This window comes from Sminthopsis crassicaudata, chromosome 4 (genome assembly GCF_048593235.1).
Source record: "Sminthopsis crassicaudata isolate SCR6 chromosome 4, ASM4859323v1, whole genome shotgun sequence".
In the NCBI taxonomy this organism is placed as follows: Eukaryota; Metazoa; Chordata; class Mammalia; order Dasyuromorphia; family Dasyuridae; genus Sminthopsis; species Sminthopsis crassicaudata.
The window spans coordinates 419309369-419322900 of record NC_133620.1 but is presented as its reverse complement, the minus strand read 5'-3'; the positions used below and the strand labels follow the sequence as shown (position 1 = coordinate 419322900).

Here is a 13532-nt window from a genome sequence, read left to right as displayed (position 1 = left end):
TGTGTTGTATTGTCTCTGTCAATTGTCTCTGTTTAATATCAATAATTCAGTGTTACTGCTTCTTTGAAATCCTTTTTTCTTAATAAAATAATCTAACAATATATTCTGTTAATTAAAATTAAGATTTTTTTGATTTCTCATATTTAAAATTACTGCATTTTTATTTTGTAATTTTCTCAAACACAAATATCTATTTATAATTATTGTGTAATTTGTAATTACTGTTATGGAATAAACTTCATCTAGTTGGCATAAAAATAAAATAGGTACAAAATAAACTCGTTATTTTTGGCTTTATCTTAATTTTTACCACTATTAATAATAAACTATTTCATTCAAATGTTTGTGATGAATAAATTAATAATAGTATATTGATGTCCTTATTTAATGTGATTTTTAATCTTTTTTTCCCTTAGAAATGAAGAGTAGTATGATAGATAGAAAGTTGGGCTTGGAGGCAGGAAGAAATTCAAGCCTTGCCTCTAATACATTCTGTTGTAATATTGGCCAAGTCAACTAGTCATTATCCTAGAGAACTCTCAGGAACTTGTTACAGGTTAGGTATTAGTCTGCATAAAAAAATGAGTTTCTTCATAAGCAATTCCTTGAATGAATCATAATTCCAAAAAATTTCCCCTTAAAATTATTCCTCTTGTATTTTCTCTGTACATTGATCAATTATAAACATAATAAAGTTATTATTTATAGAATCATCGTATTACATGAATATGAACATAGTAATGTTCCTCAAAAATGAAATTTACAAATAGTAAAAGCCTGATATAATTGATTAGTCTCTAAATGAGTCCTGAATGTCTTTCTTAACTCAAGATTATACTTACTCTTTAATTATTATTAAATGGCATCGTTTATTTGGAATAGAAAAGTCTATATACCTTTTTTGGCTTTAGTAACTAATTACTTCATAGCATAAAATGTATATTTTCATTTAAAATGAATCTTCCTTTGTTTCTTTGTAGGGTGATATCCAGCAACTGTTAATTACAGCTGACCCTAAAGCAGCTTATGACTACTGTGAGCATTATAGCCCAGACTGTGACTCCCCTAGCCCCAATGCTGCTCAGGCTCAGGAACCACATATTGAGGAGGTAAGTATAGCCATTTCTAACAAACACGTTCCTTGTTGAATCATATTTTCACATACTTAATATAATTATGTATTTGTTTTTGAATTGTTTGAAACCAAATAATTAACCTATGCTCTTTTCCACATTGTAGCATTCTACTTCATTCTAGGAGGTGACACTCTGGGGCAACAAAAAGAAGAGGAATTATTGTTGTAGTTTCTATTGAAAAATATTTTTCCTTTCATAATATTTTAAAAACAGGTTTCCTATACTCCGTGTTTCTATTTGAATGTATAGTCATTGTATGTATGCAAATTTCAGCTTTTTTGTAGAAATATTTTGGAAAGATATCAAGAATTAGCCTTCTGAATTATAGTAAATCAGCCATATATAATTTCTACAAATCATATTACAGTATTCAGTATTTATCATTTCTGTAGTTGTTTATGTGATTGAAAGCATTTTGAGCAGGTATGGTAGCACACGGATATAATCACCTGTTTTATGGAGGCTACAATTGGTGTATAACTAAAGCTCAGGAATTCTGAGCAACAGTATGTATAAAGTTTATCAAATGTGCTATTTCAGTCTGGCACCAAAATGATGATAATACCCTCAGACATGTGTATGGGGGAGAAAGAAGCTACTGTGCCTAAGGAAGGATAAAATGACTCATGTCAAAAACAGAGAAAGTCAAAAACAAAACAAAACAAAACAAAAAAAACAAACAGACAAACAAAAAAAAAACCCAACCATTTTGAGATATCAAATTACATTAATTTTTTTTTAATGAGGGGAAATATTGAGGCTAAGAAAGCTATTATTTTCATTACAAATTAACAAATTATATAGTAACATTAAGGACTATTAATTTGCAAAATTAGATGTTCTGTTACATTTTGAAATGACTTAGCTTATCTACCTCATCTTATCTAGATTCGGTCTATTATTTAGGAAGGTAGAAAAAATGTGACCTTCTAGTAGGTCTACAATATTAACATTTCTTGTGCAGAATTTGTCTCAACAATTAAAAATAATAAAATATAATTGCCATAGCTCTAACTAGGTACTTAATTTCTTTCCTCTTAATTTGAAATTCTAGGAGAAATAATCTTTCTGGCATATTTCTAAATAGAAAAATAAAAATAATTAAGAATTTATTTATTTTGTTTAGGAAAAATAATTTTTCAAGTTATGTATCTACATAATTGAACAATGAATGTTTCATTTATCTATCCATCTATATCTATCTATCTACTTATCTACCTACAGTGTCTCAAAATAACATTTCTAAATAAGAAATGGCATCTTTCAGGTTGATTTATGATTTGATGGGAATGTAGATGTAGATGACTATTGTCATCTACATTTTTCATAAATAAGATCTAAATAAGAAAATACTGAAAAATACTGATGAGGTATACTGATAGAATACTATCCCCTAGGACAGGTCAATCATGGTTCTGCTAACAAATATTTCCAATGTGACCTTTGGTAAGTCACTTCATTGCTCACAATTGTAAACAACTTAAGGTTATTACTGGAAGAGCTTACATAGATCTTGAGGGAAGGGGGAGAGAGAGAACAAGAGTGTCAGAGAGAGAGAGAGAGAGAGAGAGAGAGAGAGAGAGAGAGAGAGAGAGAGAGAGAGAGAGAGAGAGAGAGAGAGAGAGAAAGAGAGAGAGAGAGAGAGAGAGAGAGAGAGAGAGAAAGAGAGAGAGAGAGAGAGAGAGGAAAGTAGAGGGAAAGGGATAGGGAGAAGGAGAGAAAAAGAAATAAAGAAAGAAGGAGAGGGAGAGGGAGAGTGAAAGGAGAAAAGAGAGAGAGAGAGGGAGAGAGATCCTTGAAAGAAGATAGCATGGATTTCAAAATCAAGACATTTTAGCTTTTCAGGAATGGACAGCACAATATTTTCCTCCATCTAATTATGAACTTCTGATATTATCAGCTGGTTTTGGTTAATTTTTCCTAAAGAGGATGCATGCAGATTTCTATCAGAGATAAGACATTCAATGGGTTTCCCCAAAGGGTTTTCCCTTTAACACAATAATTGAATTTAAATTAAGAATCTAAATAGCCATGTAAAGAAATCCTTTTGTATATCAGAATTGTGCTATACATAGTGCATTTTTGGTACTAATATTTATTTGGATTTAATGTTAGTATATATTATTAAAACTGATTCTTTACCACATTTTATAGAAATTGGCAAGATGTAAGAAATAGAAGAAATACATGAAAATGACTTGATTCTCTCCCAACATTTGTTATCTAGTTTAATTTTTTTTTACTGAGCTTGAACTCATTTTATTCCCCAAAAAATCATATTTCATTAATTCCTTCTTAAAATTGGTTTGAGGATTTTCTTGGAATATGAAGGATATCAGGAAAGGGAAAATTAGTGTAAGTGGATCTGTAGGACTATTGACTGTAGTTTAGCATTTGATATTTCAGTGCATTTTATAATCCTAGTAATTATGTTATAGATATTTCTCTTCCAACTCTCTCTCTCTATCTATCTTTCTGTCTCTCTCCATTTCTGTCCCTCTGTCTCTGTCTTTCTCTATCTCTGTCTTTATCTCTTTCTCTCTCCCTCTTTTTCTCCACATATTTACACACATACACACACATATGTTTACAAACACATAAAATACAGGGATTGCCTCTCTTGATAAGATAAGGCAAAATAAAAGAAAATAATGAACAAATAAATGAGAAAGATTAGAAGGAAAATTATATTTAGTGTAGACTAAACAAGAATTTTGAGATATAAGTTCACTATTGCTATGGAAAGAATATTACATCTTTGATTGTATGTTATAATGCTAATAATTGTTGGTATTTCAGTTTTTCCCACAGTCTATGACTTTATGGTCATACATCGATAGTATAATCTTATTTGATAGCTAAGAAGAGCTAACATTTATCCTATGCTGTTACATTTACAGTGTTTTATCTATAATATCTCTTTTGATCTTCATAAGAAGCTTGCAAAAACAAGTTACTATTGTTAGTCCAATTTTATAATTGAAGATTGTGAGGGTGAAAGAAGAGGCTAAGTGATTAGCTGAGGTCACATAGCTAGTATTGTCTGAAGAAAGATTCAGATATATAACTTTCTAACCCTAAGTCTAAAATTCTGTCCATGTTGATAATTTTCCTTTCTTTCTTTTTGATGTAAATTAAAAAATAGTTATTTTACAGTACTCCTGGCAGTCACATGTACATTAGATTAAAAAAATGAATTGAACTTTCCTTTTTTCAAAACTATATGACAACCAGATAAAGCAACAAAGAAAAATTATTTCTTATTAAAATGAATTAATAGCAATGAAAAAGGGCTATCCAATATCCAAAGCATCTTAGGTTGTATTTGTTCTTTATATTACAATAATAAGTAAATATAGATGCTTCCATATTAGAATTGTTTTGCGGAATTTCGAAATGTGACAAATCAAAATATTCCTCATATTAATTTCTTTATACTTGTGCATGCCATTATATTGCATGTTAGCATTTTTATATTTGATTTACAAATAAATGACTTTGTCCTTCCCAAGGCAGAGAAATGAATAGAGGATATTTCATATCTGCTTATTTGGTATTCTTTAAATCTTTTCCTCCTATTTTCAAGGGCATTGAATATTCCCTGCTATGTTGCAGGCACTGAAAACATGACAAAAACATTGGGAAAAAAAAGCCTAACTTGTTAACATAATTTTATCTGTAATATACTCAGCACAAATTGAATAATCATTTACTATTAATAATAAGACTAGAGAAACTAGATTTTTTAAAAATTTAATTTAAGAATAATTTAATAGGTTAACTAATTTTGAATTCATTGTCATTGAGCTGTGATGGTTATGGATGGTTCCTAAAGAGATCTAAAAGAGAACAAGAAATGAGATAATCTCCTAGAAATATATATTATGGGAAGAGGTTATCTTTTCTCTTTTCCCTTTTGATCATTCTGTCTCCTTTCACTTTAATTAATAGCATTATTATTAACTTATGTTTATCATCAAGATGTTATAATGCTTAATCATAGAATTTTTAATTTTGAAGCATCTCAGAAATAATTGTCTTTTCCTTACCCCAACATTTTATAGTTAAGGAAACTGAAATCCAGAAAGGAGATATGACCTTGTCAAAAGTCATAACTAGGTAGTTACAAGAACTAGAACTAATTTCTAAGTATATTATTTGGAAATAGTTTGAAACGTGTCCATCATTCCCAACTTCCTTTGCAGTAAGAGCATTATTTCCTACTCACCACAGGGAATTCTCTGTGAAATCAAACTTAGATTCTAAGTGGAGACTCATAAATTCTATCTTACTTGGGGAAAAGTAAAATTGGATGATCTACAACATTTGTATGAATTTGCAGTTTCACTTTGCAAATCTGCCTATATTTTCCTATTTATTTGGCATAAATTTCTATATACCTCAAATACCTTTATTTATTTCCATTTCATTTTAGGAATTATTAGAAATTCACATGAAATTTTAAAATAGAAGCTTTTGTTTTTAGAATCATTTGCTTTAGTTACTTGATACTATTTTGCAAACCAAGTTTCTTAGCCTTATATATATATATATATATATATATATATATATATATATATATATATATTTGTCAAATATAGGCATTATGTAATTGATGGAGATATTTTCTTTTAAAGACAATGACTATTACTACTATAAATGGCGTTAATTAAAAAGCAAGAATTTTAGAAGTGTTTTATTAATATAATGTAGTCACAATTTGATACATTTTAGATTGATATTAACTAAAATGGAGCTCCTGTTATTTGATTATTAATAAAAAAAACCATTTTTCTAGGAAGAGTTATATATTAGATTCATTTACTTCAAATTAGAATTTTTATGGTCATGTTCAAGTTACACACAAGTGTATGAAATTCCTTTCCTTATATGTCTGTAAAACTCTAGACTAAACTATGTGATATGGCTACATTAGAGAAGTCTGCCATGTGGTTAGTTTATGACTATTATCATTTTAAACTAGGCAAAGTTCATAAAAGTAGCAACTCATTGTCCTCTTAACCTCATGAAGTAGTTCAAGCTTATTTAATTGTTTATAATGGTAATGAAACAATATTTAATCTTCCTTAAATCAATAGAAATATATTTGATCCTTCTTAAATTTAATTTAGTAAATATTAATTCATGATTTTATGATTACCTTATACATTAGGTGGGGGTTTCTCAGACATTTTGTGTCATGAGCTTCTAAGCAGTATTAGAAAATCTATGGACCCTTTCTCAGAACAATGTTTTTAAAGAATAAAAGAAATTATATAGATTTATAAAAGAAACCAATTGTATTGAACAAATATTTTTGTTATTAAGTATTTTTTCTTTAAAAGTCGATGTATCCTAGCTTAAAAACTGCTCCTTTAAACAGATTTTGTGGCTTCCTTTCACTAGGTTTTAAATGTATGATAGGGATGACAGAATCAGAGAATTTGAGATTTGGAAGGACATCAGTGACCATTTAGTCAAACTATACTGCAGAGTAATCCCACTACAAGATACATAATAAATGACTATCCAGTTTCTGCTAAAAGACTTCCAAAAAAGGGGATCTAGCATCTTTCAAGTCCATACATTCCACTTTTGGACTGTTTTAGTTATTATTGAAGTTTAACTTTACATGAAGGCTAAAGAAACATCTTTGCAACTTTAATCAATTGCTTCTGTTTCTGATATTTAGGGTCAAAGCAAATGAGCTGAATTCCTCTCACACAAGATAGAATTTCAAATAATTGATCATAGCCATTGTATCCTCCATTTTTTCTTAAGGCTATTTATACAAAGTTGTTTTTTTTTCTCCTACTAATCCTCATATGTCATGAATTCAAAACTATTTATTTTACTATTTTGCTTGGTCTCCTTTGGGCATTCCCCATCAATCATCAATGTCATTCTTAAACATTTTTACTGAGAACAGAGTACAATTCTGGAAATGAGATCTGATGAGTGCTGAGTACAGTAGTATAATCACCTCTTTTTTTTCTTTTCTTTTTTGTTTTGTTTTGTTTTGTTTTGTTTTGATTTGATGCCCAGTTTCATATTCTTTAAGATAATACCAGATTTCTGGCTGCTAAATCAGTCTCCTAGATCACACTAAGGTTGTAATCAATTTAGAATCCTATCTTCCCACAGAAGAATTACCATATATTCAAGCACCTCCCATATTATACTTCTGAAGTTAATTTGTTTTGGGTACTCTCATGAAAGATGCTAGATTTTTCCCTATTGGATTTCATCTTATAAAATTTAACACAATATACTTGTTTGATCCAAAAACATCCATTTAGATGCCATCTATAATCCAGCATATTTTCCATCTTTCCTAGGCTCGAAGGTCTAGAACCAGAAATGATATTCATCTAGTCTAACCCTTCTATTTTGAAGAGGAGGAATATGTGGCCCGGAAAGGTTGACTAGCTCAAGTTCAGAGGAGTAATAGGTCATTAGAATCCCCATCCTCTGAAATCCTTACAAGGCTTTTCCATTGTATCACATGACTTTTCAATCTTGCTTAGATGCTCAAGGGTTATTAATAGTGTCTTTACATATTGCTTCAATCTTTTTTTTTTCTTTTAGCCCATCTGAAAATGAACTATTTTGTAAAGGTCTGAAACTTTGAATAGATGCATTTGAATCATACAATTCAGTACTTAAGGCTAATTACCTAGTTGAAATAAGATAATGATTCTATTAGCATATGTTTGGATAAATAGCCCTTCTCACCATTGATGCTGGCTCAATGTTTGGTGTAAAGATAATTTTAGGCAATAATTAGAGAGTGGAGTGACAGAGGCCAGATTTCACTTGGTGGCAGGAACAGGAGGAGAAAGGTGGAGATTCTGGACTCTAGAATCAAGGAGAGATCCTCTTCAAAAGTCCTGGCAGTTTGTCTGTCTCCTTCACTTCTCCCCCAAGGACTTTTACTTATTCTGACTCTGGCTGATCCAGAAACCTCCAGGGAGCTAGCCCGGACTTTATACTATTTTACTATTCATAGCATGTTATGAGTTCATTTCAGGTGCCGTAGCTAATTGTCATTTAATGAAGATTTTGGAAGATGGGTTATTTTTGGCAGTAAACTTTTGCTTTAAAATGATTTCGTTAATGAAATTGACTCATTTTTGGAACATATTCTTAACATATTTCATTCAGGGATGATTTTTCTGGAAAATAAATAATGTATGTATATTAAAAATACCATCAGATTATGAACACTTTTCAACATAGAATCATCTGAAATAACATGATTTTATGATGACTGTGCATAATAAAATATCTTCAAATCAAATTAATTGCCAAATATCTATTTTTAATATTCTAACTCTTACTTTATATTATTCTCTATCAATTAGCTTGCTTTTTCTTTATTATTGTATTTTATCATGAATAAGAAAATACAATAGTTCTATTTTTTCCCAAAAGATGGCAATAGTGCTTTGCTCTTTAACCTTTACTGTGAGTAAAAGTTAAGAAGAGTCTTTCTACCACTGCTAACATCATATCTTGCTTTTAACAAAGTTGCCTAATATTTTTCCCTCTGCAATGTAGTATGCACCTGAAGATATTATCGAATATGACTATGAGTATGGGGAAGCAGAGTATAAAGAGGCTGAAAGTGTTACAGAGGGACCCACACTAATTGAGGAAACCATAGCACAAACTGAGGTAACAATGAAAAAGCCATGGTGTTCTGCTTGTTGTCTTTGTGTGGTTTGTCCTGTCATCATTTGTTCCTCAAACTCATCATATTCCTTCCTTTCAGTCTTTCCCTTCCACCTGAATATCAGTTTTTTTTTTTCTTTTCATTTGACAGGAGACTTGAAGATTGGCTGATCATTTTTATCTTTGCTTTAGCTTTCTTTTCATTCATACTCTCTCTGCATCCCTTTTCATTTTATTTATGTTGTCCATTGCATTTTTCACCACATTTTACAGAAAAAGAAATCCAATTACCAAAAGAAGAAGAGAACAGTGGCCAGTAACTCAAAGGGAAAATCCAAAAAGGTCATGCCTCCCAAATCTGAAAAAAATGCATCTAAGAAGAAGAAAACTTACCAGGCTGCAGCCAGAGGCAGACTAGGGGTAAAGGTAGCAATGAAAAGACAAATCAAGATCTCTCCAAAATCAAGACCGGAAGATCTCTGATAATGAGTCATAGTCCTAACCCAACTAGATTGATAAGTCTCTGGCTAATACCATAACCCAATTAAGTAATAATTCCTGTAAATTTTCTGGATTAGCTGTTATTCTCACTAATTGTTTTATTTTTAAATGTGATTCTTAGGCAAATGCTGTTGATGATTTTCAAGAGTACAACTATGGAACATCTGAAAGCTACCAGACTGAAAATCCTAGGCGGGTATCTGGACCAAATGAGGTAATATATATAGGAAGAACTTAACTATGATTTATTTTTTCACAATATTATATTATTTGATATACAACATATCTAACTATGGGAAAAAATCTATAATCTCTGAAAAATTATATCCCATTATGCCTTTTGCCAAGGTATAAAAAATACTTACAATTTTCTGTAATTCTTAATAACAACTCATTTCATAAATCAGCCAGTTCAGATACCAATACCAATTCCAGCATTATGGCATTGAATTAGCAGGTTTATTTTTTATTGTATATTGCAGTGAATCATTTTTCATATGCATTGGAAATGTAAGTGTTTAAATAGTCCATGTTTGGGGAAAAATAAAAGAAAGCACTACAGTTGAAATAAAAATTCACCTAATGATGAAGTTATATTATTCCATCAGTTGAAGAATTAAACACAATATGCTGGCCAACTTTTTGATGAATGTGTAGTAACACTAAAGCTGATTTTTCAAAGCTAAAATAATCTTAATCAACTGGTTTGGAGGGTAATAATGATTTATTATAAAAGTCTTTCAGATGGTTAATTTAAAAAAAAGCTTAAGAGATGTACAAAAGCAAATTTATTAAAAGAGAAATAACATCATATTTATTGTAATCCTTAAACCAAAGGATAAGCTTAAGTGCCTCAGTATAAATGTAAAAATATTATAAGAATTACCAGTTACAATTTGATCATGAATGGTTGTAAGTCAATAAGTATTAAATAACTTTATAGAGAATATATTATATTCCTCACAGTGAAAATAAAATATTAAAGTCAACTTGAAAGCATATTATTTAGAATCCCCAAATTTTAAGGTCAAAAAGACCTGAGGGATCATCTGTTTCATCATTCTCACTTTATAAATAAATAAATTGAAGCCTAAAAATTTAAATTATTTCTTTTAATTTCCAATAGCCTGAAACTGATAGAAACATTATTAGAACCCAAATTTCTCCACTCCCCAATGATCTTTTAGTCTTATTCTCATTTCATCACTCCAGTCTTTTTTTCTCCCTTCTCTTTATACTATTCTGCCTTCCTTCCTTCTTGCATTTTTGACTCATTTAACTATTTCCTACTGTTACAGAATCATAGTTCCGAAAAAATCTATTTTAACTAATTTTTTAAAGCTGTAGTTGGATAGATGATATTCTGAGTTTTATGACATTTGACTTTAATATATTTTCTATGACAAATAATTGAATTCTAGATTGATGAGCTTTAATTTTAGAAACTACATGAAAGAAGCATTTATTTTTAAATGTACATTTTGGAAAATTGACATATATGTATTTATTTAGTTACTTCATGGATTAAAATACTCATGAAAACATGCTATGTGTCAGTCACTGTGCTAGATATTAGGATTGATGATTTCATCCCTCCCTCCAAAAGAATTAATATCAGAAGCTTGATTGGACCTGACATCAGATATGACATCAAAAATATAATTGAAAAATGTTGTTGTTAAAGTGATAGCTCCACAGACATTCTACCTTATTCTTTTTTAATACCAAAAAGCATTTTTATGATATGGTTACCTTAAACATAATTTCTACTATTGAACATTTTATTGGAGGCTAGGAACTTAAAACATAGCTAAAGTAAATGTCTTCCCAAAAGTTACAGGATTAATCTGTATTTATTGATGCAGCCATGAAAGTCCTAACTCTCAGCATAGTGCTTGACTCAATATACAATATAGTTTTCTCATTTACAAGCACTAATTTTGATTTTTTTTTTATTTCAGTACTTGGTCACAAAATTAGTATCTTAACTGACATAATTTTGTGCCAAATTGAAAAAGAAATTATTCAGTGTTGGCATGATATTTAATTCACAATATTCATAATACAACAGGATACAACCCTATGATTGAGTAAAAACAATAGTACTTTATTTTAATAAAATAGTTGTCATAATAGCTGCTATTTCTCTTATTAAGGTTTGTTTTTGACTTTAAGATGGAATATATCTTTTACCTTGCTTTTGTACATCTCAAATAAAATACTATTGAAAGAATTAGTACTTTTAAATCATTGCTTTGTGTTTTACTATTTCTTGAATAAGCAACAAGAATATGCAAGGGTTCTATAAATATATAAAAATTTTCAACTTATTTTCCAATAAATTTTGCAGAATCCATTTTATATTTCACTTCTTTTTCATCATTGCAAATAAAAACCTCGTTGTGAGGATTCATATTATGAAACTTACTAAATGTTCTGCAAAATCATTATAAATATATAAAATATTATACATAGATATATGTAATATTTTATTATATTTATGAAAGTTGAAATATTTACCCTTGCATTGGATGTTGTTGACAATAGTAAAAATTACTAAGCCTATCAATGAAACCATTGCACTCCCTAAAATGTTATATGAGAATTTTTAAAATGTAGTATTGTGTATATGTTTTCATGTTTTATTTTCATTTTTGCTTGTTCAAAATTTGACCCTGAACATATGAAACTGAGCTGACTAACAATGGCAGTTTTCAACTGAACTGGCAAATATACATGGTCAACTTCATGTGAGATATTTGCAATCATTCAAAAAAAGTAATAACTTGAAATCAGTATTTCTTTCACTTTATTGAAATACCTTTCAATTTCCCTGAAAGGCTAAGTTTTCTAGGCCTTCAGGTACTCAAAAAAAAAAAAAAAAATACTACAATACTACTGACCTGGCTTCTTATGACATACTACTATCTAGTATCAACAAATGCTTTAATTGCTTTACTAACAATAACCCTCATGTTCTCCAATCCTTTACTACTTGAATAAATAGCAAGATCCAGTTGAAGAAGTATTTACTGAAGAATACATAACTGGAGAGGATTATGATTCCCAGAGAAAAAAAGTCGAGGATAACCAGTATGAAAGCAAAGGAGTAGACGGCAGGGATTCTGATCTTCTGGTAGATGGAGATTTAGGAGAATATGATTTTTATGAATATAAGGAATATGAAGATAAGCCCACCAATCCCACTAATGAAGAATTTGGTCCAGGTGTACCAGCTGAAACTGATATTACAGAAACAAGCGTAAGTTGGTATTAGGACAAAATGAATGTTTTTTTGTTTGTGTTGTTTTTAAGTTTTTTCATGTTGGTCTTATTGTTCTTTTGGTCTTTAGATATTAACTTTTTTTTTTGTTTCCCAAAAGGATTATGAGTACAAACCTAAACAAAATCCCAAGAAAAACACAATTTTCTACATAAGTATGATTATAAAGAAACCTCCTTCTTTTATGGAAAAGTTCTTTTAAACAATTAAACAGTTTTGAATTAATGTTAAAAGTCAATTTATATAATTATATAATAAATTTACAAATTATATATAATTATAATATCATAATATATAATTAATATAAACATAACTAGAAATGCTACCAATATATCTTCACAGTTCATAAGTTAAAATTGTAATGTCAATTTACCACATGTTAACTTTATATGTCACTTTTATTTTAATAATTTAATAATTGATTTTTATCCATTGAAATGCTATGTTATATTTATAAGATTATAGCAATATACTTTGATGGACCCAATAATTCAATATTATTTCTGGATTTAATAAAAAATTTGCTCACATGCTCAATTTCTTTTGTCTATCTGAGCTAGTGATAGTCTCCTAAAATGATACATAAAAAGAATCTTAAAGTCAATGTAGTCAATTTTAATGGCAAACTTATGTATAATCAAACATATTTAAACTTTATTTAATTTTTTTCTGGACAGATACATGGCCATGGTGCCTATGGGGAAAAGGGACAGAAAGGAGAACCAGCTGTAGTTGAACCTGTGAGTATTCATAAGGATGTATTTAAGTTAAAAGTGATTGTATCTTTTAGGTGATAATTATGTATAATTTAAAATTATATTTAATTGATCATATTTGAGATACTTTGTGTAAAATGTTTATAATTTATGATGTTGCCAATTGATAAATAGATCACAGTGATACAGAAACTCTGTTTATCAACAATGAAAACTAAAGTC

General features: G+C 29.4%; 1 protein-coding gene across 1 annotated transcript in view; it reads left to right on the top strand.

The window, feature by feature from the left end:
* The window catches only part of COL11A1 (collagen type XI alpha 1 chain), a 257944-nt gene that overhangs the window by 77904 nt on the left and 166508 nt on the right, over positions 1 to 13532 (top strand). Inside the window, exons 5-9 of the mRNA XM_074262824.1 lie at positions 981 to 1109; positions 8697 to 8813; positions 9433 to 9525; positions 12319 to 12573; positions 13272 to 13334. Of these exons, the coding sequence (XP_074118925.1) occupies positions 981 to 1109; positions 8697 to 8813; positions 9433 to 9525; positions 12319 to 12573; positions 13272 to 13334 (657 nt within the window). The remainder of the gene's footprint in view (positions 1 to 980; positions 1110 to 8696; positions 8814 to 9432; positions 9526 to 12318; positions 12574 to 13271; positions 13335 to 13532) is intronic.